Source organism: Phaseolus vulgaris, chromosome 5, assembly GCF_000499845.2.
Source record: "Phaseolus vulgaris cultivar G19833 chromosome 5, P. vulgaris v2.0, whole genome shotgun sequence".
Lineage (NCBI taxonomy): Eukaryota > Viridiplantae > Streptophyta > Magnoliopsida > Fabales > Fabaceae > Phaseolus > Phaseolus vulgaris.
The window spans coordinates 1,007,692-1,035,678 of record NC_023755.2 but is presented as its reverse complement, the minus strand read 5'-3'; the positions used below and the strand labels follow the sequence as shown (position 1 = coordinate 1,035,678).

The window sequence follows — 27,987 nt, the reverse complement described above, 5'->3', positions numbered from 1 at the left end:
AAATGTACGTGCGAATTATTTTAAATTATTGTAAGAGCTCAGGTATATGTATAATTCTTCAAGGATTGTGTAGGTTTGACTTTGTGTTTTTCTTAGTTGAAGTTTTTCACCAAAATTATTTCAATATTCTATTTTTAAAGTCAATTGTTTCAACATTGGAAAATAAAACCAAAATAATAATAATAATAACAACAACAAAACTAATTAATTAGTTAATCAATAATGTAACACTCTCTAACATGTCATGCACTCCATTTAAAGATGCAGATACAAAATATAAGGTTTTTAGTGCCTTGCACGTATTAATAGTGTGGCGTGCTACTACACTGCTCCTCACACTAATATACTTCACAGATTATGTTAAACAACTCTTGAAAATTCAAACAATTTTGTTTCAACAATAGAGTATATAAGATAGAAGTAGTGTTGGAGAATGTGATTATACTTTTTAAAGATTTCACATAATCTACCTCAACAATATTCTTGAGAGTACAACACAAGTTTTCAGCATGTCATCCTTCAAATCCTATGGGAAAGTTGATGAGCATGAGCAAAGGGTGTTGGAGACAAGGAGGAAAACCAGGAAGAGAATCACAATCATAGGGTTGTCCTCAATAGTTCTAGCAGGTGTTGTTTTTGCTGCTGTATTTTGCATTCTTGGCAGCACCAACTCCTCAGAAGGTGCCAATGATGCTCACACTGTGACAAATTCAGTGAAGGCTGTTTGTGATGTGACATTGTACAAGGACTCGTGCTATAGCAGCCTTGGTTCTGCTGTGGACTCAAGGCAGCTTCAGCCTCAGGAGCTGTTCATGTTGTCAATGAAGGTGGCCTTATCTGAAGTGTCCAAAGCTGCTGATTATCTCAGTGATCATGGAGTTTTCAATGGGGTGGCGAAGGACAACAGGACTAAGGAGGCTTTCAAAAATTGCAGGGAGCTTTTGGATCTTGCGGTTGACCATCTGAATAGCTCTTTGACATCAGGGGAAAAGTTTTCTCTTCTTGAAGTTTTTGATGATCTTGAAACATGGTTAAGTGCTGCAGGTACTATATATTAATTATAAGTATATATATATATATATGCTAGCATAGTCAGATGTTATAGACATGCATCCAAGGATGTTTCTTGGCAAGTAACTACGATGTTTTCACTTGACCAACTTTCTTATTTTGTGTCCCTTTTGCTTGATAACAACAACTGTAGAATTTGTTTTGTTGTGTGTTGAAATAGGTACATACCAGCAGACTTGTATTGAAGGATTTGAAGATGGAAAAGAAGCAATTAAGAAAAGTGTAGTAAGCTATCTTAAAAATTCTACGCAGTTCACCAGTAACAGTCTTGCCATCATTACATGGATCAACAAGGCTGCAACCACACTGAACCTTAGGCGCTTACTGAGTTTACATCATCAGAATGAAGCACCAGAGTGGCTTCCTTCAAACGATAGGAGGCTCCTTCTGACAGAGGATTTGAGGAAGAAAGCTGACATTGTTGTGGCCAAAGATGGCAGTGGGAAATATAAGAAAATTTCTGATGCACTTAAACATGTTCCTAATGAGAGTAACAAGAGGACTGTGATCTATGTGAAGAGAGGGGTTTACTATGAAAATGTGAGGGTTGAGAAGACCAAATGGAATGTAATGATCATTGGTGATGGAATGACTTCTACTATTGTATCTGCTAGCCTTAACTTTGTGGATGGCACACCAACATTTTCAACAGCAACATTTGGTCAGTGAAAATTATACTCATTCCTTTTAGGCTTAAAATCTATTTTCTAAAGTCTATCTTCTAAGACCTTTATAGAAAAGAAAACTAAAATTGACAAAAAAGAACAGAAAAAGGTATTATTCAACTAAGAATTTCATTATAATACACTAACCTTGCAAAGATTTCACACTGTCAATAAGTCCAGATTGCATGCAGAATACTTACTTTTTCATGACTATTTTTGAAGTCCTACCTAAGATGATTTTTCATTGGTTAGTTGTGTAAAGACCTTTACATTATTTGTGCATGAAATTGAATTAGGCTTCAAATTTAATGTGTATCAATTCATAAACACAGTTGGGATAACTAGGAAAAATTTTGTTTGTGATTTGTTGGGTGCAATCAGCTGTATTTGGAAGGAATTTCATAGCTAGGGATATTGGTTTTCGGAACACTGCTGGTCCACAGAAGCATCAAGCAGTAGCACTAATGACAAGTGCTGATCAAGCAGTTTACTATAGGTGCCACATTGATGCATTTCAGGATACTCTCTATGCTCATTCCAACCGCCAATTCTACAGAGAATGCAACATCTATGGCACTGTTGATTTCATTTTTGGAAATTCTGCTGTTGTGATCCAAAACTGCAATATTAGGCCAAAGTTGCCAATGCATGGCCAGCAAATTACAATCACAGCTCAGGGAAAAACTGACCCTAACATGAACACTGGGATCTCCATTCAGAATTGCAGCATTTCACCCTTTGGTAACTTGAGTTCTGTCCAGACATATCTTGGAAGACCCTGGAAGAATTACTCAACCACCGTGTACATGAAATCCAGAATGGAAGGTTTTGTGAACCCCAAAGGCTGGTTACCATGGACAGGGAACTCTGCTCCAAACACTATTTTCTATGCAGAATTTCAGAATGTTGGACCTGGTTCTTCAACAAAGAATAGGGTGAAGTGGAAGGGTTTGAGAACCATTACCAGTGAACAAGCCAGAAAGTTTACCATCAAGGGTTTTCTACATGGAGATAAATGGATTTCTGCAGCAGGTGCCCCATTTAAGTCTGATCTATGACAACAGCCATATTATGCAATTTGCAAAACTCCCTTTGTCAAAATTGTTTGCCCTTTTGGAATATTTTCCCTTTCCCTTGATCTTCATGATTTGTTTTATTAATTTGAAAGTGTATAATGATTCTTTTCATTTGACTTTTTTTTTGTTCATACATAGTTTGCACCAATCTCTGTCCCTTTCTCTCAATTTTGTTTCACTTGGAGACAAGCATGGATTGTAAAAGTGATCTTATGGTGAACAATATTATGAGATTTTTCTTTTCTTTTTAACTAAGTCCAATGATGTGATAGCCTTCCAATCCATGTAGCCAACTTCATGTAGTGGAATAGGACTATCACTGTTGCTGTTGTTGGTGGTGAGTGGAGACAAGCATGCAACTCTACTCACATCTAGAAGTAAAAGAAAGGCACATGGGGATATAAAGAATCATTGTGGACCAACTTTCCTAGTTTCTTTCAAGTACATTATTTCTACAAACTTGTATATATTCTTATTAATACTTGAGAATTTCATAAGAACATCAATGACTCTCTCATCATCCCTTTTGGATGCTCTTCCTTTACAAGGAAGTCATAGAGCTACATTGCATCTAACAAATAATGAAGCAAAATTATCTTTTCAATATAAACATTCAGCTGCCTATATTAACAGTCCTTCAATGTAAGGTATATCTGTGTCAGGAAGCCATGTATTTCCCAAAGTAAAGTTCAGGACTGTGAAGTTCCAAGCTTGAGTAGCATTCAACAGAAAGTAACCAGGCCATTGTACTCTACTGCTAGTGTTAGAACCAGGTCCATAGTTGTTAAACTCACCATAAAAGAGGGTGTCTAACCCAACTGTGCCATTCCACTCTAACCACCCCGCAGGTTGAATAACATTTCCAATATATGACTGCAGGTAGACGGTCCTTGAATACACCTTCCATGGCCGGCCTAAGTAACTTGCTGTAGAATTCAAGTCCATAGCTAAGTCTGGTGCAGCATCAATGGTGCAGTTTTGGATTGAAATGCCAGTGTTCTGATTAGGATCATTTCTTCCTTGTGCTGTCACAGCATTCTTCTGGTTTGGCAATGGTTTTCTGGCATAGATCTTACTGTTTTGGAAGACCACGGCTGCATTGCCGAAAATGAAGTCCACAGTGCCATAGATTTCACATTCCCTGTAGAATTGCCTCAAAGAGTGAACATAGAGAGTGTCTTGATATCCTTCAAAACTGCAACGGTAGAATGTAGAGAGGTCAGCATTGTTCCTCACTGCCACTGCTTGGTGTTTTTCAGGTCCAGCTGTGTTTCTGAATGTAACATCCACTGCTATAAACCTTTCTCCAGAAACAGCTGCATTCAACACAAGCAAATATTCTATTTATTAGTATTAAGTAGTGGACTTTAAGCCTAACTCAAACTCATAAAACCGGCTTTATAACGTGAGATTATATATTACGGCTAATCCGATAACGATGGCCTGATAAACTGAACAAACAATCGCTAGGATAGGTTTGAAATGGTTTTGATACCATATTAAGAAGTGGACTTTAAGTCTAACTCAACCTTATAAAACCGGCTTATAAGGTGAGATTTGCATCCACTTATATACTATGAAATGTCCTAATTTCTAGTCGATATCAACCATTAGGCTAAATTTTAACAAAAGGGCAGTGATTAACGTTAATGGATTTTTCAGCAGAAGATTCCACCGTATAATTGATGCTAAAGCATTCATGATACTAATTCAAAAGCTGATGGTGTTAACTGTCAAGTGAATCTCAGTAAAAGAAAAATTCCTGATGACACTTGACTTGCTATTATATTATGACAAGTAAAAACTGGTCTTTGCAAATGAGAAGAGCTAGAAAGAATAAAGGAGTTACCAAATGTGGAAGAATTGAAAGTTGTCCAACCATCTATGACACTATGGTTCCCTGTGATGATAGTCTTGTTAATACCATCTCCAACAAGCAATATATTCTTCTTTTCTTTGGGAATTACTACATATTCTTCATAGATTCCCTCCCTAACATACACAAGGAAATATCCATCTTCAGGCTTTGTGTTATTGGGTGCAGCAGCAATAGCCTCTCCAATGGAAGTGTAATTGTCTATTCCATGAGAACTCACAAACACAAAATCATGTAATAAAATTCCTTGGCTTCCGCTTTCTTTAAGATTCCTTCCAGCTCTGCTGCAATTGGATAACTTGGTGCAACTATACTTTGTGCGAAGAAGCTGCAACAATATAACATTCACTATTTAGCCTTTCACTTGACACTTTATGCTTTCAATATATATGGTGGAATAACTAATTTTAACCATGCTTGATTAAGTAATGTTGAAGATCCAATAAGTAAGTTTCATAGTATATTATTAGTAGTGCAACATTGCAAATTGATTTTTTAAGATTGAGTTAAAGTTCACTTCTTAATATGATATCTGCATCTGATTTGGTTGCAAGTGATACACAATAATTCAAAATAATCTTATATGTTTATGGTTGTAAAAAGGGCCAGTAAGTATGAAGAAATTTTCTCTTATGAACTGTGGTAACAACTAAGAATCTTTGTTGATGAATTGATCTGCAAAATCTAAACAACTTTGACACTAATATAAGGTATACACAATGAGATGTAGCAAAAAATGCAGATTTCACGTGCATGGAGTGGTGCAAATGGTGGAAACAAGAAAGACTTCACGTGAACGATCATGAAATTGTTAAATTATGTCAAAGCATTCATGTCAAAAACAGAGGAAAACAGAGCCTACTTCTTTGACCTATAGTCAACACATTAAAGCATCATGCATGTGGTTGACTTGACCCATCATTGCTTTTTATCATCAAGCTGTTCATCTTAGAAGTTGAAATTAGCCAAGTCAGGAAATATATATATATATATATATATATATATATGCATGTATCTAATATAATAAAGGATGATTAGATTTGAGAAACCCAAAAATAATAAATAAAATAATTTTTAACATTATGTTAAGATTTGAGTTTAATTCAATAAAAAATGAAGAAATATAAGTTGAGTTTAATTCAATGAGTTAAAAATTACTATATTTTTTAACTAGACAAAAAATAATGTTAAACATAGTTTGAATGTTTGAATAAAGATTAAAAACATTCATAATTGTTTAACTTTCAAGTAATACCAAAAAGTAAAAAAGTAGTAAAGATTTGATTCTGCTAGAAGCAAGCTTTACTGTGTTTGGTTCAGATGATGCAATGAACCAAAAGTTGGCACCAGCCATAGATCATAAATGCTTCTCCTTGCAGATAAAAATAAACCTAACTTGGACAAAACTAATATACACTTACCTATCATGAAAAAAGACAAAAAAACATAGTTTGAAGTTTAGATGTGTCGGTGATACAAATGGTACACAAACAAACCACTTTAAAGTACTTCTGTCTCAAAAATTTACACTCACCTCTATATTGTAATCATCTCCAACAAAATCAGAAAAATCAGTTAAGTGCACTATGATTTACTTGGAAGTGTAACTTTTTTCTCCAACCCAAACTAAGTGGTAACATAAAGTAGAACAAGTTAAGATAAATTTTAATATCACATTAAAAAATGAGTTTAAATTAACTTTATCAAATCCTAGTAAGTTGAGATTTGTCTCACTTCCATAATATACCATGTATTAAAATTTGTATTAAAATTGGACTTGCCTGATTTATAAGTTTATAAGAGTGGTTTATAAAATGAGGTTTACACTCACTTATATACTATTAAATATTATTTTTAGTTATTTTTTTATTTATTGTGTCTATAAATTATACATAATTTAGAGTAATAATTTGAAAATTTTCTCTAAAAATTAAAAAATGGTAACAGTGACGAGTTCAACAAATTCTTATTAAGATAGGTTATAAATGACTCTAACACTTATTAAGAAGTAATATACTATGAAATGTCTTTTATCTCTAGTCAAGATAGGATTTTCAACACCATGAGATCACAAAATTAAAGTTGAGTGTGCAGAAGTATCCATTGGAAGACACAACAACACAGAAATACTTCAAAACTCATATTTTACATTATACTTATTATATTTTATGTTGTTACTGACTTGAGTGTCGGAGTATCTTTTGCGGTGGAACCAAAAAAGAAGAAGAAATATAGTGAAGAGAAAGAAGGATTACCTTGATGAGCTTCTCGAGTGGTTGCCTAACCTTGAAGGTGGGGGTGGGGAGTCCATGTTTGCGGGTCTTGCTTCTTCTGAGATTCTTGTCGAGAGCCTGAGTGACCAACCCAAGTGAGACACTGTACAACTGGGTGGCACCCTTGAGTGGCAGGGCAAGGGCATTGGCAATGCTGCTTTTGGTCACCACCAACCCATCATAGCAGGTGTACTGGTTGGTGGCCACAGCACTCAGATAGCTCTCCATCTTCTGAACCAGCTCAGAGTCTGACTCTGAGGACCCTGCAGATTTCAGCTCCTCTGATATGGAGGCCAAGTACTCCACGTTCAGGTTGTTCAGGTCTCTGCAGTCAGCAAGGGATGCAACTTCTGCATGGTTCAGGGAAGAAGATGCTTGGTGGCGTTGCAGAAAGTCCTCAAACACCTTGGCCAGTTTCTGTGCTTGTTTGAGGCTTTGCTTGATGGAGAACTTGCCATAGCCATAAGGGTCAGAAGGGGATGCACGAATGGCTGTGAGAATGGAACGGCATAGTTTTGGATATAGTGTGGCTTTGCAAGCAGAAGAAGAAGAAGAAGAAGAAGAAGAAGAAGAAGAAGAAGAAGAAGAAGAAGAAGAAGAAGAAGAAGAAGAAGAAGAAGAAGAAGAAGAAGAAGAAGAAGAAGGTGAAGATTGAGCTAAGAGTGATGGAGCTGAGAGAAAGAAGAGAAAGAGAAGGAAAAAAGATGGTGAAGACATTGTAATCTCCAAGGTTTTAATGTTGTTGCTTGTGTCTGCGAATATATGTTTTGGCATGTGATGATGAGCATTTATATAGGCAATGGGGTGAAGGAGAAATGAGAAATTATTGACTGCTTTCAATTGTTATGGGAAATGATAGTTTGAAAATATTGTGAGTTGTATGATTTTATTAATTTAAAAATAAATGGCATTAATAAAAAGTAAATTTGTAATTAAATTATATGAAAAATATTAAAATAATAATTTAAGAGTCATGATGTAGTTGAAGTAGAAATTGAAGTTGTCAATGTATTTTTATTAATTTTTGGACTGATATTTTTAAGATGAGATTTCTTATCTTACTAAATTTAATCTTATTATTATAAAATGGACTTATATATCATACAATTATTATAAAATTTTGTAACTTTAATATAAGTTAGGTATGTTGGTGAAAGAAAACTTATAATTTCACAGCTTAGGGAGTTGTAAGAACGCTCATGTGACACTTTTAACAAAAAAAATATACATATAATGAAAAGTAAATTAATGATTAAAAGAACACTATTGGAAGTTATAGAGTGACTGTAGAAAAAAATTGGATTATTGGTTCAATGTAAAAATAGGAATTGAAATTATAAACTTAATTAATAAATTGTTAAAATTGTTGGATTTTTCATATGAATTGAGAATGTCTCTTTTTTTTTTTCAATTTCTCTATTAGTTGGGTTTAATATATATTCACTATCGTTTATTTTATAAGAGTGAAAGAATCACTACAAGAAAATCATGAAATAAAAACCAATATTTAGAAACTAAAATAATTAGTTGCAATAGTAACTAAATTAGATACCATTTTAGAAACTAAACAAAAAATTGGTTTCTAAATTAGTTTCTATTATTTTCTATTATGGTTAAATAGTTTCTAAATTGGTATCTAATTAGCAACCAAGGTTTTAACTACCAAGTATTTAGTTTCTAAATTTGGTCTCTAAAACCTTGGTTGCTAATTAGATACCAATTTAGAAACTATTTAACAATAATAAAAACTAATTTAGAAACCAATTTTTTGTTTAGTTTCTAAAATGGTCTATAATTTAGTTACTATTGCAACTAATTATTTTGGTCTCTAAAAATTGATTTCTATTTCATGATTTTCTTGTAGTGAATATATGCAAAACATTTTCCAAATGATTAAATTAGTGTTCAAAATTCATTAATTGTGTATTGGTAGGATCAATCCGAGTTTTGCTTTGTGGATCAGGTTTAACACAAATTACCTAATTAATCTTAGTATTAAGTTCAGTAAGCAAATTATACAAATTAGACAACTTTAGACAACGGTTCAACTTGATATTTTAAAATGTACTCTTGCGAGAGTCTCAATCATATATCGGATTTAGGATTTAGAGTTTAGATTTTTTCAGAGATAAAAGATATATTGTTATGGGTTTGAGAAAGGAAACGTAAATGCTCGTGAGGAATTATTAAAGTTAGGAAGAAAGAGTGTCGGTGATGAGAGAAGAAAGGAACGTGCAAGGAAAGTCTTTAAGCTTAATTGCAGACACAGACATTGCATAGGTTGCTACTTCTAACCACATATGAAGGTACTTACATCTTTCTTCCATTTCTTCTGCACTTCCAATTATTACCATTTGGTACAACAACAAATACATTAACCAATTTCTTTACAATCACTTCATACAAAGCACATTGAACTTCATTTTTTATACCTTTTTTTCTTATCAACAAACATCCTTATCAATTTACCAAACAAAGGTATTAAGTAGGTTTAAAAATAATTTACAAGCACTTTTTAAATAAAACTTTTTTTCATAAATTAAAATTAGGTTATTTATTGTCAGAGGATCGAACGTTTCATGTACGAGTCGGTATCTGATAGTGAACGAACAATGCAAGTTTAGGCATATTTATGGTAATTAAATCGTACGAAAATTAGGTTGTGACGTAAGCTTTAATCAAGATCCAATAGTGAAAAGGTTCATCAGATACTGTAAATAGACATTACAATCAAAACAAAAGTACGTTATTATATTTATTGCACCCGAATGTCAAGTATTCACTTGAACGTTAAAGAACCTTTTGTAGAAGTCTTCTTAACTGAAAGTCGAGCTCGAATGACCGAAGAAAAGAGGATGAGAGAGACCAATGAAAGAGATATATTTGTTCAACTGATAGATATTAGTATCTTAACCCTTTTTACCATAACAATTTATAGTATAGTTTGTAAAAAAAAAATCAAATTTTTTTTTTAATTATGCATGAGTTAAGTTAATTTTAATATATGAGGAAATTTGTTAATAATTTCTACTTCAATTTTGTACTTTTTATTATCAAATATTTCTTCATATATTTTCAAAATGTTTATTTTAATAACATTTATGTATAAAACAACATTTGAAAAGATTAGAGAAAGTTTATTTTTAAAGTCAAAGAAACTAAAAAATAAAATTTAAATTTAAGAATTAAAAAAGAAAGCTAGTGAAACTTTGAAGATTTAAAATTTTTGTTTTACTCCCTGTTGTTTTGTTTTTGTTCCAAGCTTCGATGATGAATATAATAATAATAATAATACTATTATTACAACATTAACTTGAAAAACGTGTAGTGAAATATAGAATATTTGAGTTTGATATCTCTCACAAAGATAGAGATTAATTTACTTGCTCCCTTTAATTTAAATTGAGTGATATTCGAGGGTTTTAATATAGTTTAAAAAAAATAACAACTTCAAGACAATATTAATTCTATTTTAAATTGCTTAGTGTTTTAGTATTCATAAAAAATCGTGCTAACTTAGATTTTTTATTTTTAATAAAGCTGTAAAAAAGTTATTTTAACTTTGACATCTAATACATCATGTTATATAAATAGAAACTAAAAAAAAAGAAAGATATTTTAGTAAGACATTTATTTATTTTAATCTATTTGTTGCTAAATAAAATCAATTTCCTCAAAACATTTTTACTTCAATTTATATACAAACATTAGTTGTTGTCCTAAGATGATAATTGTATGTATTAAAGAAAACTTGAATGAAAAATTTAATATTTTATTAAAAATAAAAAGTCTCATTAATGTGATTTTTTTTAATGCTCCTAACTCAAGTAAATTAAATAATATCTCTTATATTTTGTTCAAATTATTTTTACATGATTGGAGATCTCACATCGATTATGATAAATAAGAACATTTTATATTATATGAGTAGGTGCAAATCTCACTTTATAAATCAATTGTATAAGATTAAATTAGGTTTAAAGATCACTTCTTAATATGATATCAGAGTCATTAGAATCTATCTCAACAAGAATTTATTAGACTAATCAGGTCAATAGCTATCTAACCATTATCAAACATGATTTCTTAATATGATATCAGAGTCATTAGAATCTATCTCAACGAGAATTTATTGGACTGATCAGGTCAATAGCTATCTAACCATTATCAAACATGACTTCTTAATATGATATCAGAGTCATTAGAATCTATCTCAACGAGAATTTATTAGACTGATCAGGTCAATCGCTATCTAACCATTATCAAACATGTACGAGTTGACCGTCTCGATCGCTAGGCGTTCACTTCCTAATATACATGTTTTAATTATTTTTGCAATTTTAATATAAAAAGTATGTCAATATAATGTTTTTGAAATGAATAAAAAGTTAGTGTAAAATTTAAAACATATAGGTCAACTTTGCAAATCTCAATTGAACAAGAGATAAGATGGGATTAAATTAAAGGTGATTAATGATTATGTGGATATATACATATATAGGTCCTAGAGAGCAAACAAAATAGAAAGTTGTTATACCATGCGCACTAAAAAGCACTTTTAGAAGTAAAAAAGTGCTTATTAGACAGATAAAAAACTTTATCTATCAATCATTTATAAAGGTTTGAATCAATATGACGTCAGAGATAGTTCAGCTTCTTCCTCAACTTTTCTATTGCAAACTTAAGTGCTTTTTTACTTCATTACTTTTTTATTTCTTCTATTTTAAGGAAGAACTTCTACCTTAACTACATTTATGCATTACCCTAAAGAAAGTATAAAACAAAGATAGAAAATTTCAAAGGCATGTAAAAGAGAATATAAAAAATATTAATATTCAACCATCATTAAATAATAACTAACTTTTTTAAAAAAAAATTATTGTTATATTAACTAAATTAAAAAATTATTGATATGTAAAGAAATTTTTATTATTAATAAAAAATTATAAAAAATTTAAATTGATATTTAATTATTAAAGATATAATCAAACTCTTCTTCTACAGTACAATAATCAACAAAAATATTACAATTCCACCTAGTTAAATACTTATTTTCAAATAGTTCTTATTGTACTAATTAGAATTCAGACAAGTAGCAAGAGTTACAACACTTTCTGGTTCTGTAAAATAAAATAAAAACATAAATTGAAAAAAAAAAAACTTATTTAGTGGTTAAAACCTCTAGAGAATGCAAACCAAACAAAAAAAATTGATTTTAGAAAGATTGAAACTCACAATTATTCTATTCATACTTATATCAGTCTTATCAGGTATATATTACTCTGGTTGATATTGTGTAGAATATGTTTGAACCTCAGTTAGTTAGATATTAACAAATTTATTTTATTTTATTTTTAATAAGAATTAAGACATTCCTAAAATATCTCATTTTATATTATTTATTTTTTTTATAAAAAAAAAAGTCACTCTTATATACATACTTGGTAACACTAATTTTGTTTAACTATTTGTATAAATTTAGAAAGCATTAATTGTAGATTTATTGGCACATGTGTTTGTGTAAAAATGGTTGAATAGTAAGGTAGTGGCATTCCCCATATGCCAGCCCAATTTCCACAAACTCCTAATATGGTCAATGAGACAATCATAAAAACTTTGAAAAAGTCAAAATGTGTGTGTGCTAGTGTCTCTAGGCATAGTACTTCTCTTTTTCCATATGAAAGCAATGTTGCAATATCATACACTAAGAATCTTCTTATGTTCACATTACTACACATATTCACATCATTGCATGCTTAACATCATTTTTATTCACTAAATTTGAAATGCATGCTTTCTTTGTTATGTAAATAGATCATGTTCTTGTTACATGAAATGTCATTTTGAAAATTTTAACTAATATTAACTTAGGGTTAAATATATTTTTCGTCATATAATTTCATATGAAATTAGTTTTCGTCTTTTGTCTAAATTTAATATCTTTGAGTACTTGCAGTAAATGAACTATTGGAATGAGTTTTTGTCAGTTTTTTCTTTACGTGAAACATTCAAATATTTCATGTTGACTCATTGCTGACGTAGATGCTATAATATACATAATACAGTACATGTTGAAAATTCGTTTGTTATGTCAGAAAAACATTAGTAAGGACTCATTTAAATAGTTTTCTTACTGTACGTATTTAAGATATTTAAAGTTTGGACTAGAAAAAAAATCAATTTTGTGTTAAAATATAACGAAAAATATATTTAACTTTTATTTTTTTTTAGTATTTAGAATTTAGAGAGTAAAGTTTAAAAAGAAAGAGACATATTTTTTTTTGTTAAAGTTGCATGGTGCAGTTTGAAAATGAATTGGATTCAGCAAGAAACTAGCTGTAATCCATCTCCCAAAGTCAACGTTCTAATGTTTTTTTGTGATTTGAGTTTTCTGTAAACGACAAATAAATAAACATATATTTGAATTAAACCCATTAAGAATAAGAAAAAAATAGATTATTGAAGTTACTATTGGATTAAGAAATTAAGTTTTAAGTTTAAGTTGTTGTCAACATCGAAGGAATAAAGACATTGGTGTTTGGCATTATACAGAAAAGCACGTTTTGTTGGACGCAAACGACAAAATAAACACTCTTCAAAAACTTTTTCAAATTATTTTATTTTTTCTAAATTTCCAAACGCGCTTTCGCTCTAAGTCATAACTATTTTAGATTATAAGTTAGTTATAATATTATATATAAAAAAAAAAGTTAGTTTATGTATATTTTAAAGTTTTTAGGGTTTTTTTAAATATATATATGAGTATATTTTTTTTATTTTTTATTATCAAAAAATTTGACACACTAAACTGTATAATAATCATCGATCATTCCATAAAAAAAATATTAAAAAAATATATAATGTATATGTTAATAAACTTGTTAATTTAAGTTTTCATTATATAATAAATTTTTATCTAATATTTTTTAAAATTAGTTATTAATAAGTATATATTACCAATGCATATTTTTATTAATATGTGATATAGGTAAAATTTGAATAATATTTATATTATACAATAAATAAATAACTCCCATTAAACATTTTCAAAATCCATTTTTTTAAAGTAAAATAACTCAGAATTAATTTAAGAAAGACAATACGAGATTTGGAACTAATAAGCTATGTAACGCAGACACGGATATGGATACTGACACGACACGGATACGGATACGGAGATACGTATAATCTCTAAAATATAGGATACGAGGACACAGATCTATATAGTGTAAAATTATGAATTATATAAGTTGACAATAAATATTTATGTGCACAAGTATGTTTCAGATTTTTTTGGGACACAGGAAGATGTTTTTCATTACTGATTCAAAAGAATTTGTTCCTTATTTTTATAATCATAATAAAAATTTATAGAATAAATTTGAATTTTTAAAAAATTATTGTATTTATCATTTTTAAAATTGTGTTAGAACCGTGTTAGAATTGTCAGAAATCTAACAAATATATTTTGAATTGAACACTTCGTCGATAAGATAAGTGTTCTACGAGTGTCACTGATACGTGTGTTTGACACGAATACGTCATTTAAGAGAAGTGTCCAAGTCTCATAGCTAATAAGTAATGAACAAAGTTATATAAATAGTTATGACATTCCTTTTTATCTTCAATTTTAAAACAATGAATTTATAAATCTTCTTCTTTATATTTTATTTAATTTTTTATTTTTAGTTAATATAAAACTTAAAGTTTCTAACCAATAATTGATATGTGGAAAGAGAAAAAAAAAAAAGTCTTGAAACATGTCTTTTACATTAGTGGGAGAAATTTAATTGTTTTTTTTAAATAGTTATGTTATTTATTGGTACGAAAAAATCAAGTATGACTTGATGTACTAACCTAAATCACGACATATAACAATTTAAATTAAAAAATAAAGTAAAAAATAGAAAATACTTTCATATTTTTTTTTTTTAATTTACTTCCACCAACATTTTTCATATGTTTTTCTACTAAAAAAAAATATAGGATCCTCAACTTATTTATCTTGATAACTATTTATTAATAATACTTAATTAATATCTATTGCGGCACGTAACTATAAATTGATTTTCGAAAACAGTTATTTAATAAACTGTTATCAATACATTAATCCTTAAAGAATTTAAACCGTGAACGTATTAGATTTAAACAAAAAAATTCTGTAGGATATATGAATATTTTTTTCCATAAAAAAAATAGAAAAAAATAATTCCATTATAAATCAAAGTTAATTTATTTCTCATATAAATTTTCTATTTTTTTAACAAATATATAAATTAACGTTCACTTATTAAAAACTTTAATTTATTTATTTTTAATGAATTTGTTGAAATACACCATATTTGATTTGCATTGACGTGAAAAAACAAGTTAATCGTTATTGTCATAAAGATAATTAGTAACATAACTCAGTGTAATTTGATATATTATATAATATATTTTAAATTTTATAATCTGAAAATATTATGAATTATATCATACACAATATATTCTTTTATTGATTTTAAATTATATAATAATGAAATACATCTCTAGATTACTTAATTTAAATATGAATTATAAATTATGTAATATAAAAATTTGAAATATATTTTCATATCCATAAATGTCTTATAGATTATGTGATGTGGAATACATTTTTGAATTATAAAACTAATATATTTTCAAATTAAATAATTAAAATTTATTTTTTAATCTAAAAATATATTTTAAATTATATAATTTAAAATATATTTATGCATTCTGGAATCTATAAATATAAAGTATGGACATTTAAACTTTTTATCCAACACCCCTCACGAAGGTGCATGAAGAAATCGTGAGGGTTCAAAAAGTAATTAGCTTATAAGGAACTTTGAGAGCTAAACACAGGCCCAATTTAGCATATTGTTTTCGGGTGAAAAAAGGTTGATGAAAAATCTAAGACAATTATTATTTACACACCCTCATTTATTAATAAACCCTTTTTCTTTCTTTCTTTTTTATCAATTATTCTCACTCCCTTTTTTTTATCTATTTTTTTTTTTGTATTTTATTCCATAACGTTAAACATCAATAATAATCTTAAAGGTACTTATAAGTAAATCATGGTTTCGAATAAAAGGTACTAAAATAAAATGGGTATAAAAAATATTAATGTTTCATAGTAATATATTTTGAAATATATTTTTAACTGTATAATCTAAAATATTTATAATACATAATCTATAACATTCAAATTATTATTTAATTTCAAAACATAGTTACCTCTGAATATAGTTATAATTAAGTAATCTGAAATATATTTATTTTTGAATTATGTAATTCAAAATATTTTTAAATTTAAATTGTATAATCTAAAAATATGTACGAGTTATGTATTCTGGAATTACGCCAAGATGTTATATTTTATAATGAAAATTTTCTCCTGATAATATTTTTACAATTTATCAATATATGAAACTCAAAAACATATTACATTTAATGAAATAATAATATTATGAAAATTTAATAAATACAGCAATTAATAAATATTAAATTCATAATACTAAAATTACATTAATGGTTGTTTTTATTATATATAACATAGCACAAACTTGAACAATTTTATCAAATAGATGTTATATTTTATAATGATAATTTTCTTCTAATAATATTTTTACAATTTATCAATATATGAAACTCAAAAACATATTCTATTTAATGAAATAATAATATTATGAAAACTTAATAAATACAGCAATTAATAATTCCTAAATTCATAATACTAAAATTACATTAATGGTTGTTTTTATTATATACAACTTAGGACAAACTTTAACAATTTTATCAAATATTACATTTGTTAAGTTTAACTATACATTAAACATGCATATTATTAAAGCATATGCTTCTTTTACAGCACATTATTCTCAAGAGTTTCTATATATTAAAAATGAGTTCAATGACTAAACATTTAACTAATTAACAGCAAATGCCAGTATAAATTTTGAGATAATTATTATAAAAATTACCAAACTCGGTATAACTTCAAAATTATTTCACAATAATCAATTTATGCTCTAACATAAAAAAAAAATTATACTAACACCTCTCAAAATATTTGTTTGTTTTATACAAAGTTTTTTTTTTATTTATTTCTTACCATTTATAACATACATAATTATAAGAATACACATTGTAATTAAATAAATAACTATTATAAGGAGCGTAATGTTTTTACATATTCTTATATGTTTTTAAAAAAATATAAAATTTGAGATAAAATACCTTCAAGACATAAGTGGATTGGGTCCATCGGACTAACCCATTAACCTATCAGTTCGTATTGGTTCGCTTCGCCTAATGTGTCAATTTGGTGGATTGAAGTGGACTAACTCGTCAATTCGTCATTTTTTTAAAGAGAAATATCGTGCTTTTAGAATTAAAAATGGTGGTGATTAATGTTTTATATATAACTTATTTACATTAATTTATTTATACATCATTTCATTAATTGAAGTATTGTTGATATCTACTTTATTTTGTTACACATTAAACCTTCTTTGATCATAATATTAAAGTTTGATTCAATTTGACTGGTCTTCCCTACATTTTACATTTTTATTACCCAAAAGTGATATCAATAAGTATAATCAAATAAATAGATCAAAAACAAAAATATTACAAAAATAAATAAATTTGAAAAGTGACCGACAGTCACTAACTCACCTATGACAGATCAAATTATCAATTTTAGTCCATATAACCTTAACTGTGTCAGCTTGTCCCACTTCTACCAAACAAGTGACAGATCGGGTCAACATGAACCACTGACCCACCCCTGACAAGACAGTGTAATTTATTTATAAAAAAAATAATAAAATTCTATTTTGTCCTTTCATCCTTATGAACAACTTTTTTTATTTTTAAATAATGCATATTATTTTTTTTAAATTGTTTAATTTATTGGTGTGAGGTGAGCTTAATTTGCACGCGCCTTGTTATTGTGATTGGTGTTTTGAAAGGAACAAAGCTTGAGCGGGAAATAATAGTATATTAATTTTGATAATTATTATTATTAGTAGTAATTATGTATTTTTATTATGGTATGATTAATTAATAATATTAATTAATAGGGTGTGGTAAGTAGAAGGTACGCGACACGTGCTCGGGTCTGGGAGAGTCGGATTGGGAAACGAAGAGAACAGAGTGGCTTCGGAAACCCTAAGCTTCACGCATTTGGGGAACCTCCTTCCTCCACTCGCTCATGCTCCTCGCGTGACCTTCTTCTTCTTCTCTCTCTCTCTTCTCCTCTCTCTCTCCTCTTCACTCTCAACACACATCGATCATCATCAAAACCGTCGTCAATCTCTCCTTTCAGGTACTCTCTCGCCGTGATTTTCTCTCTTTTAATCTTTTCTTCATTCATTCGTTCGTGATCATTAATCAAATACTACGTGCTTATGTATTTGGTGTGTGTGTGCGTGCGCGAGAGAGATAGTATTGTTTGGATTGGAATTGGAAGTTTTGTGTGTTTTGTTGCTAGTTGGTTAGGTGCTTTTATTGTCACGCGAGGTGCCAGTGTTTGTCTCTGTGACTTAGACTTACTGTGTTTGATTTATTGAACTGTGAAATTGAGGAACAGAAATGGCGTTACCTACATGAATGGAGGAGTGAGTTGCAGTGTTAAAATTTCTGGTTTGGCATTTCCAGTTTGTTGACTTGTGTTTTTTCTGTGTTTTTTTTACTTTTGCGGTTTGAGAGATAAATGATACTGTGGTTTTGGAGGTTAGAGTTAAACCCTGCTTGGCTGAATTGTGTTGATGCTGTTGTTCTTTTATTTTCTTGAATGAAGTTGAATTTGAAATGATTTCAGAGTTTTTAGTTATTGCAAGTGGTTTTGGAGCTTTTTGATGTTTTTCTAAAGTATGGTCAGCCATTGGAAAGGATATTCATTATTTGAATTGAATTGTGTGAGCAATGCTTCAATTTTTTGTTGGACGTATACCATTATATTTTATCTTGATGTTTCTTGAGGTTTAGATTAAACCCTCGTGATGTTTCTGAAGTGATTGTTTGCCACTGGACAAGGTTATCAGTTGCTGAATGCGGAAGCCCAAAATTCCGTTGTGGCCTTTGGTGCTGCCATAGCAGTGCTCCCTCCACAAATTGCCTATGGTGTATTTGTCGAAAAACACCATGTTATAGCATTATGGTGTAATGGTTATTTCATAACATTACATTGGAAAGAATAATTTGCAATTTGAATTAAATTTGATACCCTAATCTTTTGGTTGATACCATTATATTAATGTTGATGGTTCTCTAGGTTGTTTTATGAGCCCGATTAACTTCCACCCTGAAATTCAATGGATTGGAGTGGAAAGATTGGAGAGATATGAAGAAAAGCAAAAGGGTAGGAAGAGGATGTGATAGATGTGATGCAAGTGATGTAATGCTAAAGAAAGAGAGAGATAGGAAGAAAATTGGGTGGAAATGAGATGGAAGAGAAAGTAGCTGGTGGATGATTATAGTTTTTCTTGTATTATTGGAGTCACAATTGTGTTTGGAATGATTTTGTATTCGGAGCAAATTATTTGCTTGGATTGAACAGTTGGATTTATATGCTTCTTTCCTTGAGTTTTTTTGCATTTTATTGAAATACTTGGCTGTGGAACTTAAGGGGCATTTTGTCTATCTGTAATACCTTCCTGTTGTCTGTCACTGCTTGTTGTTTTACTTGAATCTGTTCCACTAGGTTTAATCACGATGATAATTGATAACCATGTCTGCTGCAACTTCTATCTACTTGGGAGGTATGCATTATTTTCTCTAGAAATCTTAGAATGAGGAACTTAGGCTATCATTAGTCAATAACTCAAACCCATATTTAATTTTTTGCCCTTATGTTCTTTGATTATCCGTTTCTCACAGGGAGGGGTTCAGAAACTGTGATGATCAAATTCTTTTTTTTAAAGGAAATGATTGCATAGTTACTGTAAGAGAAGATCAGTCAGAAGGGAGGGGGTCATTGATGTGAAGGGTCCAAAAATTCTGGTCAATTTCATGTCAATTTCCTGTACCAAATCCTATAATGTAGATATTAGTTGTTTTCTTCCTTTCTTTTATATGGTAGCCTTCTTGTTTTACTGCTAGTAATATTATAGGAAAATAAAGTGGAGTTATGTTCTACTTTGGGGTTGAGTGTCACTTTGATATACTCCATGGGGGAGTTAAGTGTAAATACAAATTTTCCATTCTATTTTAGCTGGTGTTTTGGTTGTTGTAGGATCCTGATTATGGTTGCTTCATTCTTTTCTGAATGGTCATTTACTATTATGGGAAAAATAATGTGGTTTGTATGGATCATAGTTGTATATGGTCCTTTAATATGAGAAATTTTGTACTTTGAAAATATTATTTTTTAATGGGTTTTAAGCCTAACTCAACATTACCAAACCAACTTGTAAGGTGGGGTTTGCATCCATCTATATACTATAATTTGGCTATATCTCTAGTCGATATGAGATTTCTCATATACTCCCTCACGTCAAGGATTGGACATCTCAAGTGTGGAAAAAGAGGGGATCCCATAGTCGGTGACACGATAGGACTAACAACCCTTGTTAGGATAAGCTCTAGTACCATCTTAGACAGTGGACTTCAAGCTTAATTCAACCTCACAAAATCAGGTTGTAAGGTGAAGTTTGCAATCACTTAATTACTATAATTTGACCATATCTCATGTGAGATTTCCAACAATTTAGAACTTTACGCTTTTGGTGAATGTGACATTGTCCTCCTGCTAGCTTAGAACATTTTATATATTAATCCAACATTTTAAGCTTTGGTACGAGTAAGTAGGGCTAAGCTTCAAGTATCAGCTTGTGAGAGAAACCCCAACGTTTTCAATAATAAATCCTTTGTGTGGTATAAAACTGTCTTCTTTGCCTCTTTGTGGCATTCAGCTTATGAGGTTTTAAAAGGTCTTTTTGGTAAATGAAAACAGTTTGACAAATTTACTCTTCTAAGATGAGCTTTTTATAGTTCATTCTTTCATCCTCTTAAGGATTTCTTGGTCTTCTAAATTGTCTTTTTTCTTCTTCTAATATAGTCATTTTTATCATTAGAAAAGCATAAAACAATGCCCTCCCCCAAAAATTAAATTTGGCTGTTGTGAAACTTAGCCATTGTGAGTTCTAAAAGAGGTTGAAAAATTGTAATGCTAGACTTTGATGACAAAAAATTGTAAGATAACACACTCCATTGAGCGTCTCGTATTATTCGATGTGGGCTTGGGCATCCCATAATAGACAAGTATCTGTCAATAGCAGTAGTGTTATTGGGGATTGATGTGTTGATAACTTTCACTCTACGGCACTTTACCCATTGACTCTTCACTCAACTTAATCATGGTCAACACCCTTTGTAGGTAGCCATTTTCAAAAACATTGACAACCAATTCTGATACAGATTTGATAAGCACCCTAGCACTGGAGGAACCACCCTCAAAATATAGCTATTAAGGGGGGAGAACAAACACTTATCGGACATCTCATTACTTTGATGTGGGACTTAGGTACTCCATAATAATACCCAAGTTCTCATAATATGATCACTGCACACCCACTATAACCCTTTAGTGGCATTCAAACCACTTGTACACACATCTAGGTGACATGGCACTACCCTCTGATCTTCCTAGCCTCACCTCTACTTACACCGTAGAGCAATTGGTGTAATTTGGTTTATCAATTTGGGTGGGATTTAAGAACACTGTATGTCCTTCCTCCATTTTTTTTTCTCCAGGCAAAGGGTTCTATATCAACTAAATGTTGTTTCCAGGTACAATGTACAATGATTTAAGGATTTCCAAAATTGTTTACAGGGAGTGGGTAGCTCTTCTCCTTTCACTTTCCCCCTCCCCATTTTCTTTATTTGGAGAACCTCATATCATCAAATAAGAGTGCTAGAAACACACTCTTTTCAATACATACTCCCCATTGGTTGAAATTGATGTTGGTGCCCTTGGGTTGAGAATGGAACCCACCAAATGAGGGTTGTGGTTGACATAATTAGTGTGATCCACATAAATTTCACACAATGAAAGTGAGTGTGCTCCTAGCATTTCTCATCCTCAATTCAGGTCGCTATTTATTTAGTCTTTGCTTTGTGCCATATAAAATTGTTCAGAGAAAATGTCTTAATTTCTGTGGCAGCCTTCATGTGCTCTTCTCAAGATCCTATGGAGAATTTAGGCCCTCTATAAATTGTTATGCAACTCTCTCCTAAATTGGAGCATTGATTGGTTACTGATTGATGTTTCAAAATCTGTACATATGCTTACTATCTATGACTGTTTTCTGGCTATGATAAGGTTACTGATTTAACTGTCTTGTTCCTTTAACTAGCAGAATTTATTTTCCTTTTAAGTTAAAATTCCTTGTCATGATCTATATTGCTTTCTTTTGTTCCTAGAAAATGCATAATCACATAGGGAGGCATTTAATGGGGTGAACTACTTGATCACTTGACATGCCTTTTCTTTTATAATTTTCAGTACCCTTGAAACCACTGAGCCGAAAGCTCTCATCATGGATATAGATCTCCGGTTACCTTCTGGTGAACATGATAAGGAGGATGAAGAAACAACTACAATTGATAACATGTTGGACAGTGAAGAAAAATTGCATAATGGAGGTATAGATGGCAGAAATATAGTTGAAGCTGGTATTGAGGTACATGCTCTAAATGGTGGAGATTTGAATTCACCCACAGTTGATATTGTAATGTTTAAGGAAGATACAAATCTTGAGCCACTTTCTGGCATGGAATTTGAGTCTCACGGGGAAGCTTATTCTTTTTACCAAGAATATGCTCGGTCAATGGGATTCAACACTGCTATACAAAATAGTCGTCGTTCAAAAACATCAAGAGAATTTATAGATGCGAAATTTGCTTGCTCCAGATATGGAACAAAACGAGAGTATGATAAATCATTTAATCGACCACGTGCTCGACAGAACAAACAAGATTCTGAAAATTCAACTGGTCGAAGATCTTGCTCTAAGACTGATTGTAAAGCAAGCATGCATGTAAAAAGAAGGGCAGATGGAAAATGGGTTATACATAGCTTCGTGAAAGAGCATAATCATGAGCTTTTACCCGCTCAAGCAGTCAGTGAACAAACAAGAAGAATGTATGCTGCAATGGCTAGGCAGTTTGCTGAATACAAAACTGTGGTTGGTCTCAAGAATGAGAAGAATCCATTTGATAAAGGCCGGAATTTGGGCCTGGAGTCAGGGGAGGCTAAAATCATGCTTGATTTTTTCATACAGATGCAAAATATGAATTCTAACTTCTTTTATGCAGTAGATCTTGGTGAAGATCAACGTCTGAGAAATCTTTTATGGATTGATGCTAAAAGTAGGAATGACTATATCAACTTTTGTGATGTAGTGTCATTTGATACCACATATGTTAGAAACAAATATAAAATGCCTCTTGCACTTTTTGTTGGAGTGAACCAGCACTACCAATTTACACTACTTGGATGTGCCTTGATATCAGATGAAAGTGCTGCCACTTTTTCTTGGCTATTTCGGACATGGCTGAAAGGAGTTGGTGGTCAAGTTCCGAAAGTGATCATTACTGACCATGACAAGACATTGAAGTCAGTTATTTCAGACATCTTTCCTAATTCTAGTCATTGTGTTTGCTTATGGCATGTATTAGGGAAGGTATCTGAAAATTTAGCTCCTGTAATTAAAAAGCATGAGAATTTTATGGCAAAATTTGAAAAATGCATTTATAGGTCCCTGACCAGTGATGATTTTGAGAAGAGATGGTGGAAAATTGTTGATAAGTGTGAACTTCGAGAGGATGAATGCATGCAGTCATTGTATGAAGATCGAAAGTTATGGGCACCAACATTCATGAAAGATGTTTTCTTAGGTGGTATGTCTACTGTCCAGCGATCTGAAAGTGTAAATTCCTTCTTTGACAAATATGTGCATAAGAAGACCTCTGTCCAAGATTTTGTCAAACAGTATGAATCAATCTTGCAAGACAGGTATGAAGAGGAAGCAAAAGCAGATTCTGATACTTGGAATAAATTGGCTACCTTAAAAACTCCTTCACCTTTGGAGAAGAGTGTTGCAGGGATTTTCACGCATGCTGTATTCAAGAAAATTCAAGCTGAGGTTGTAGGTGCAGTTGCCTGTCATCCTAAAGCTGACAGGCAGGATGAAACAACCACTGTTCACAGGGTTCATGACATGGAAACAAATAAAGACTTCTTTGTTGTGGTGAATCAAGTGAAGTTCGAGTTGTCTTGTATATGTAGGTTATTTGAATACAGAGGTTATCTTTGTAGACATGCATTGATTGTTCTTCAATATTCTGGACAGTCAGTGTTCCCGTCTCAATATATTTTGAAGCGGTGGACAAAAGATGCAAAGCTTAGGAATATAATTGGAGAGGAATCTGAACACATGCTGAGTAGGGTGCAACGGTACAATGATTTATGTCAGCGATCACTAAAGCTCAGTGAAGAGGGATCATTGTCTCAAGAGAGTTATAGTATTGCATTCCATGCGCTACATGAAGCACACAAAAGTTGTGTGAGTGTTAACAATTCTAGTAAAAGTCCTACAGAAGCTGGTACATCAGGGGCTCATGGTCAGCTTTCCACTGAAGAAGATACACAAAGTAGAAATATGAGTAAGTCAAACAAAAAGAAGAATCCAACTAAAAAGAAAAAGGTTTGTTGTTTATAAGAACTTGAATTCTACACTTTCATGTTTCTGCTTTTTTTTTATCAGCAAAGACTTTCATGTTTCTGCTATCATGACCTCCTATTTGACTTGCAGGTGAACTCTGAAGCGGAAGTGATGACAGTTGGGGCACTAGACAACTTACAACAAATGGTTTGTCCTCCTACAATTAGTTAATCCTTAAATGTGTGTTTGGTCTTATATTCTTGGGGATAGAAAACTTGTAGATGAAATTCAGGATTGATGTCAGGATGTGGGTATTTATGTGAACCAAGAGGGAAAAAGTTATGAAACATTACATGTGAATTTCAACTTATTTATATGAATACATGTGTCTGCTTGCTTGAATTACGCTGCAGTTCAGTTTAAAGGAACCTTCTTTTGTAGGAAAAATTCAGCACAAGAGCTGCAGTAACCCTTGAAGGTTATTATGGCACACAGCAGAGCGTGCAAGGAATGGTATGAATAAGACATACTGAAATTCTAATATTTTATAATATATATTTAATGAGTAAACTTTATACATTTTTTTATTTGATGATGGTGTAGTTGAACTTAATGGGACCAACCCGTGATGATTACTATGGGAATCAACAGACTCTTCAGGGGCTGGTAAGAAATTGGGATAATTGGGATAATCTCTTTGTTAAATATATTTTACAGTAGAATAATATGAAAACTGTGTTTACATGTGTAGGGGCCAATAAGTTCGATACCAACCAGTCACGATGGTTATTATGGTGCACATCAGGGTATTCCTGGTCTGGTATGGTTCTCACTAAAGCCAAGGATAATTTTCTTTCCCTCATAATGTTTGATGAATTCTTATTTCTTATGCGTTCCAAACGTGCAGGCACAACTAGATTTTTTGCGAACTGGTTTCACATATAGCATTCGGGTTAGTATGGTTCTTCAAACCTTTTTAGTTAGTATTTTCTTTCTGAAGAGCACTTCTATAAATTGCTTCATTGTGGCAGGATGATCCTAACGTGAGAGCAACACAGTTGCATGAGGATCCATCAAGACATGCATGATTGTCATCATTATCCTTTGGAACAAGGTAGTTTATATTTTGAGTCACCCCAATATTTTGTTGTGATTAGATGAGTAATTTCATTGAAGACAAATGTTTGAAGTTGTGCTTCAAATTGTTCCTATTATAGGCTGATGAAGCAAGAGCTACTAGATGATTTTCTGGCGTTGAGCATGGGAATACCTCTTGGCCATTTGAGGTTATAGTGGAAAAAACCTCCAAATCCAGTATTTGTAATATAATACTGTTATATTAATAATATAATATAGGATAACTGCAGTTAACATCTATTATAAATATTAATAGATATTGTAAGGCTTTAGCGATCAACCTCATTTGGAGATTGTTGTATTATATACTTATTCTTTAGGCTACTTGAGAAATTGTAATTATCAAATATTTGTTAGGAATGAAGTATTTCGCATGCTTATTTCCTTTAATGCAAATGGTACAATCTTACACTTCTAATTTTTTTTTCTCCTTTTGTCCATATCTTCTGTATGTACAAGTGTCAAATTACAACTTTTTCCCATTGAAACATCTTTGTGCGGATGAATATTGGAAAATAGTATTGGAAAAGATGATATAATAGACTTTTCTCATTCTAATGCATAAAAAGTAAAAGGAACAGTAATATTAGACAGTTTTGGATATGTAAATCTGCAACAGAGATCATATCCTGCAACAAGGAATGTCTTATTTATGATAAAATCTGAAAGTTTTTTTTTTTCTCATTTCGGAGGTGAAAATCCAGAAAAGTTGACAAGGACAATTTAGGTTTTTTTTAAAAAAAAAAGGTGCACGTCACAATTGATTTGGTGCAGGGAGAATTAGTCTTCACTAGGAAACATGCACAAACATGAAAGTGAAGCAAAGAAAATAAGGCCACAATGCACATAAACTAAATGACGCCTTAGATTTTGAGGTTTTTTAGAAAATACTGTAATTTTTGTCTAATTTATAGATTTGGCTATGCTTTTAAAAAATATTATAGTTTCTTAGATAGGTTGTCATTAACAACTTTATTATAAAAATAGTCATGAAAATTTTGATTTTTTTTTTCTTAAAATTGAACGGATTTCAGCTTTTAGAAAATAATTAAAGGAATCACTTTTTTTAATTTTTTACTTTTGTATTTTTTTATTATTTATGTATTTAGAAACTATTTTTTTTATGTAATTGACTCAAAATTTATTATTTTTTTAATTATAATACTGTTATTTTATATTTTTTAAAATTCTATTTAGTTTTTTTATCTCAATATACGGTTATTCTAGAGTTTGTGATTATTCTAGGAGTTTGTGCAATTCAAAAGATTAAATAAAAATTGAAATAAATTGTCATAAATATTTAAAATTATATATTTGTTTAAATAACGTTAAAGCGTAGATGGTAGTTTAAAATATTTAATTGAAAATATTGGATAAATTAATTACTAATATTTATAAATTAAAATTATTTAAATTATTAATTAAATTATGGACTTAACTTAGTACATTTGATTGATTTAATTATTGATATAAAATTATTTGAACTATATATTTATTATTCTGTCATGTAAATTAAATGTGGAAAAAAATTAAAATAAATTATGGTAGAATGTTATTTGTTAAATAAATTCAAATATTACAATATATACATAATCTATTATTTATATGAATAATTACTATAATTATAACTTTTATTTTTATATAGTAAATACTTGTTCGGTTTGTTTAGAATAAATTTATTCATTTTATTGTGAAGGAAAGTTGTACTTAACTCTCCTTTGTTGTTATATTTGGATATTAAGATTGATAATGAAATTTGAAATTGTATATGAAGATTAATAATTCTAATTTAGAAGTGCATAAATTAAATTTCATAAGCTTTAAAAATGGTTTTGAGCTTTAGATAAGGTCAACAAATGTGACAATTTGTAAATGGCAAGAGAAAGAAACAAATGTAAATGTAATACGAGAGTAAAGAAGTTAAAGTGCTTGAGATTTCTTACAAACCAATCCTTTTACTTTAGTGTATAATTCAATGTTCGTCAATCTTGTTGGAGATTTGATAGCTCTTGAGCATTAAACTTAAAATTTTCTCTATCATAACTTTTGGATGTGACATGCTCATTCATTGTTGGTTTTGTTTGAGTAAGATGCTTATTTATTTAGCATACTCATTACATGCTCTTAACATACACTTTGTTTTGATGCATCTCTGAACAAATTATATAGTTTGGTTCTTTCAAATGTTGTTTTGACAATGGTAGCAAT

General features: G+C 30.5%; 3 protein-coding genes across 4 annotated transcripts; 2 read left to right on the top strand and 1 right to left on the bottom strand.

Moving 5' to 3' along the window:
- The first annotated feature begins 385 nt into the window (after positions 1 to 385).
- LOC137834671 (probable pectinesterase/pectinesterase inhibitor 46) lies at positions 386 to 2,923 on the top strand. Its single transcript, XM_068642794.1, has 3 exons — positions 386 to 1,044; positions 1,232 to 1,732; positions 2,118 to 2,923. The coding sequence occupies exons 1-3, from the start codon at positions 510 to 512 to the stop codon at positions 2,792 to 2,794; spliced, it is 1,713 nt and encodes a 570-aa protein (XP_068498895.1). The 5' UTR covers positions 386 to 509; the 3' UTR covers positions 2,795 to 2,923.
- Positions 2,924 to 3,211: 288 nt separating this feature from the next.
- LOC137834670 (probable pectinesterase/pectinesterase inhibitor 47) lies at positions 3,212 to 7,719 on the bottom strand. The gene is made up of 3 exons (XM_068642793.1): positions 6,944 to 7,719; positions 4,662 to 5,016; positions 3,212 to 4,128 (listed from the first exon to the last, which is right to left on the bottom strand). Exons 1-3 carry the CDS (start codon positions 7,676 to 7,678, stop codon positions 3,434 to 3,436), a joined length of 1,785 nt encoding a protein of 594 aa, XP_068498894.1. The 5' UTR covers positions 7,679 to 7,719; the 3' UTR covers positions 3,212 to 3,433.
- A 10,342-nt stretch (positions 7,720 to 18,061) lies between these two features.
- LOC137834669 (protein FAR-RED ELONGATED HYPOCOTYL 3) lies at positions 18,062 to 26,197 on the top strand. Of its 2 annotated transcripts, none has more exons than XM_068642791.1 (9): positions 18,062 to 18,302; positions 22,482 to 24,684; positions 24,793 to 24,849; positions 25,084 to 25,155; positions 25,246 to 25,308; positions 25,394 to 25,462; positions 25,550 to 25,594; positions 25,674 to 25,756; positions 25,860 to 26,197. In XM_068642791.1, exons 2-8 carry the CDS (start codon positions 22,516 to 22,518, stop codon positions 25,728 to 25,730), a joined length of 2,532 nt encoding a protein of 843 aa, XP_068498892.1. In that variant the 5' UTR covers positions 18,062 to 18,302; positions 22,482 to 22,515; the 3' UTR covers positions 25,731 to 25,756; positions 25,860 to 26,197. The 2 variants fall into 2 exon arrangements, with proteins under 2 accessions (XP_068498892.1, XP_068498893.1); XM_068642792.1 differs by lacking the exon at positions 18,062 to 18,302 and adding an exon at positions 19,013 to 19,138.
- The last annotated feature ends 1,790 nt before the right edge of the window (positions 26,198 to 27,987 follow it).

Coding starts and splice junctions, on each gene's coding strand:
- LOC137834671 (XM_068642794.1), top strand. CDS start 510: ATGTCATCCTTCAAATCCTATGGGAAAGTTGATGAGCATGAGCAAAGG. Junction 1,045..1,231: donor AACATGGTTAAGTGCTGCAG/GTACTATATATT, acceptor GTGTTGAAATAG/GTACATACCAGCAGACTTGT. Junction 1,733..2,117: donor ATTTTCAACAGCAACATTTG/GTCAGTGAAAAT, acceptor GGGTGCAATCAG/CTGTATTTGGAAGGAATTTC.
- LOC137834670 (XM_068642793.1), bottom strand. CDS start 7,678: ATGTCTTCACCATCTTTTTTCCTTCTCTTTCTCTTCTTTCTCTCAGCT. Junction 5,017..6,943: donor CACTCGAGAAGCTCATCAAG/GTAATCCTTCTT, acceptor ATATTGTTGCAG/CTTCTTCGCACAAAGTATAG. Junction 4,129..4,661: donor TTTCAATTCTTCCACATTTG/GTAACTCCTTTA, acceptor TGTTGAATGCAG/CTGTTTCTGGAGAAAGGTTT.
- LOC137834669 (XM_068642792.1), top strand. Junction 25,463..25,549: donor ATCAGGGTATTCCTGGTCTG/GTATGGTTCTCA, acceptor CCAAACGTGCAG/GCACAACTAGATTTTTTGCG. Junction 25,595..25,673: donor GTTTCACATATAGCATTCGG/GTTAGTATGGTT, acceptor TCATTGTGGCAG/GATGATCCTAACGTGAGAGC.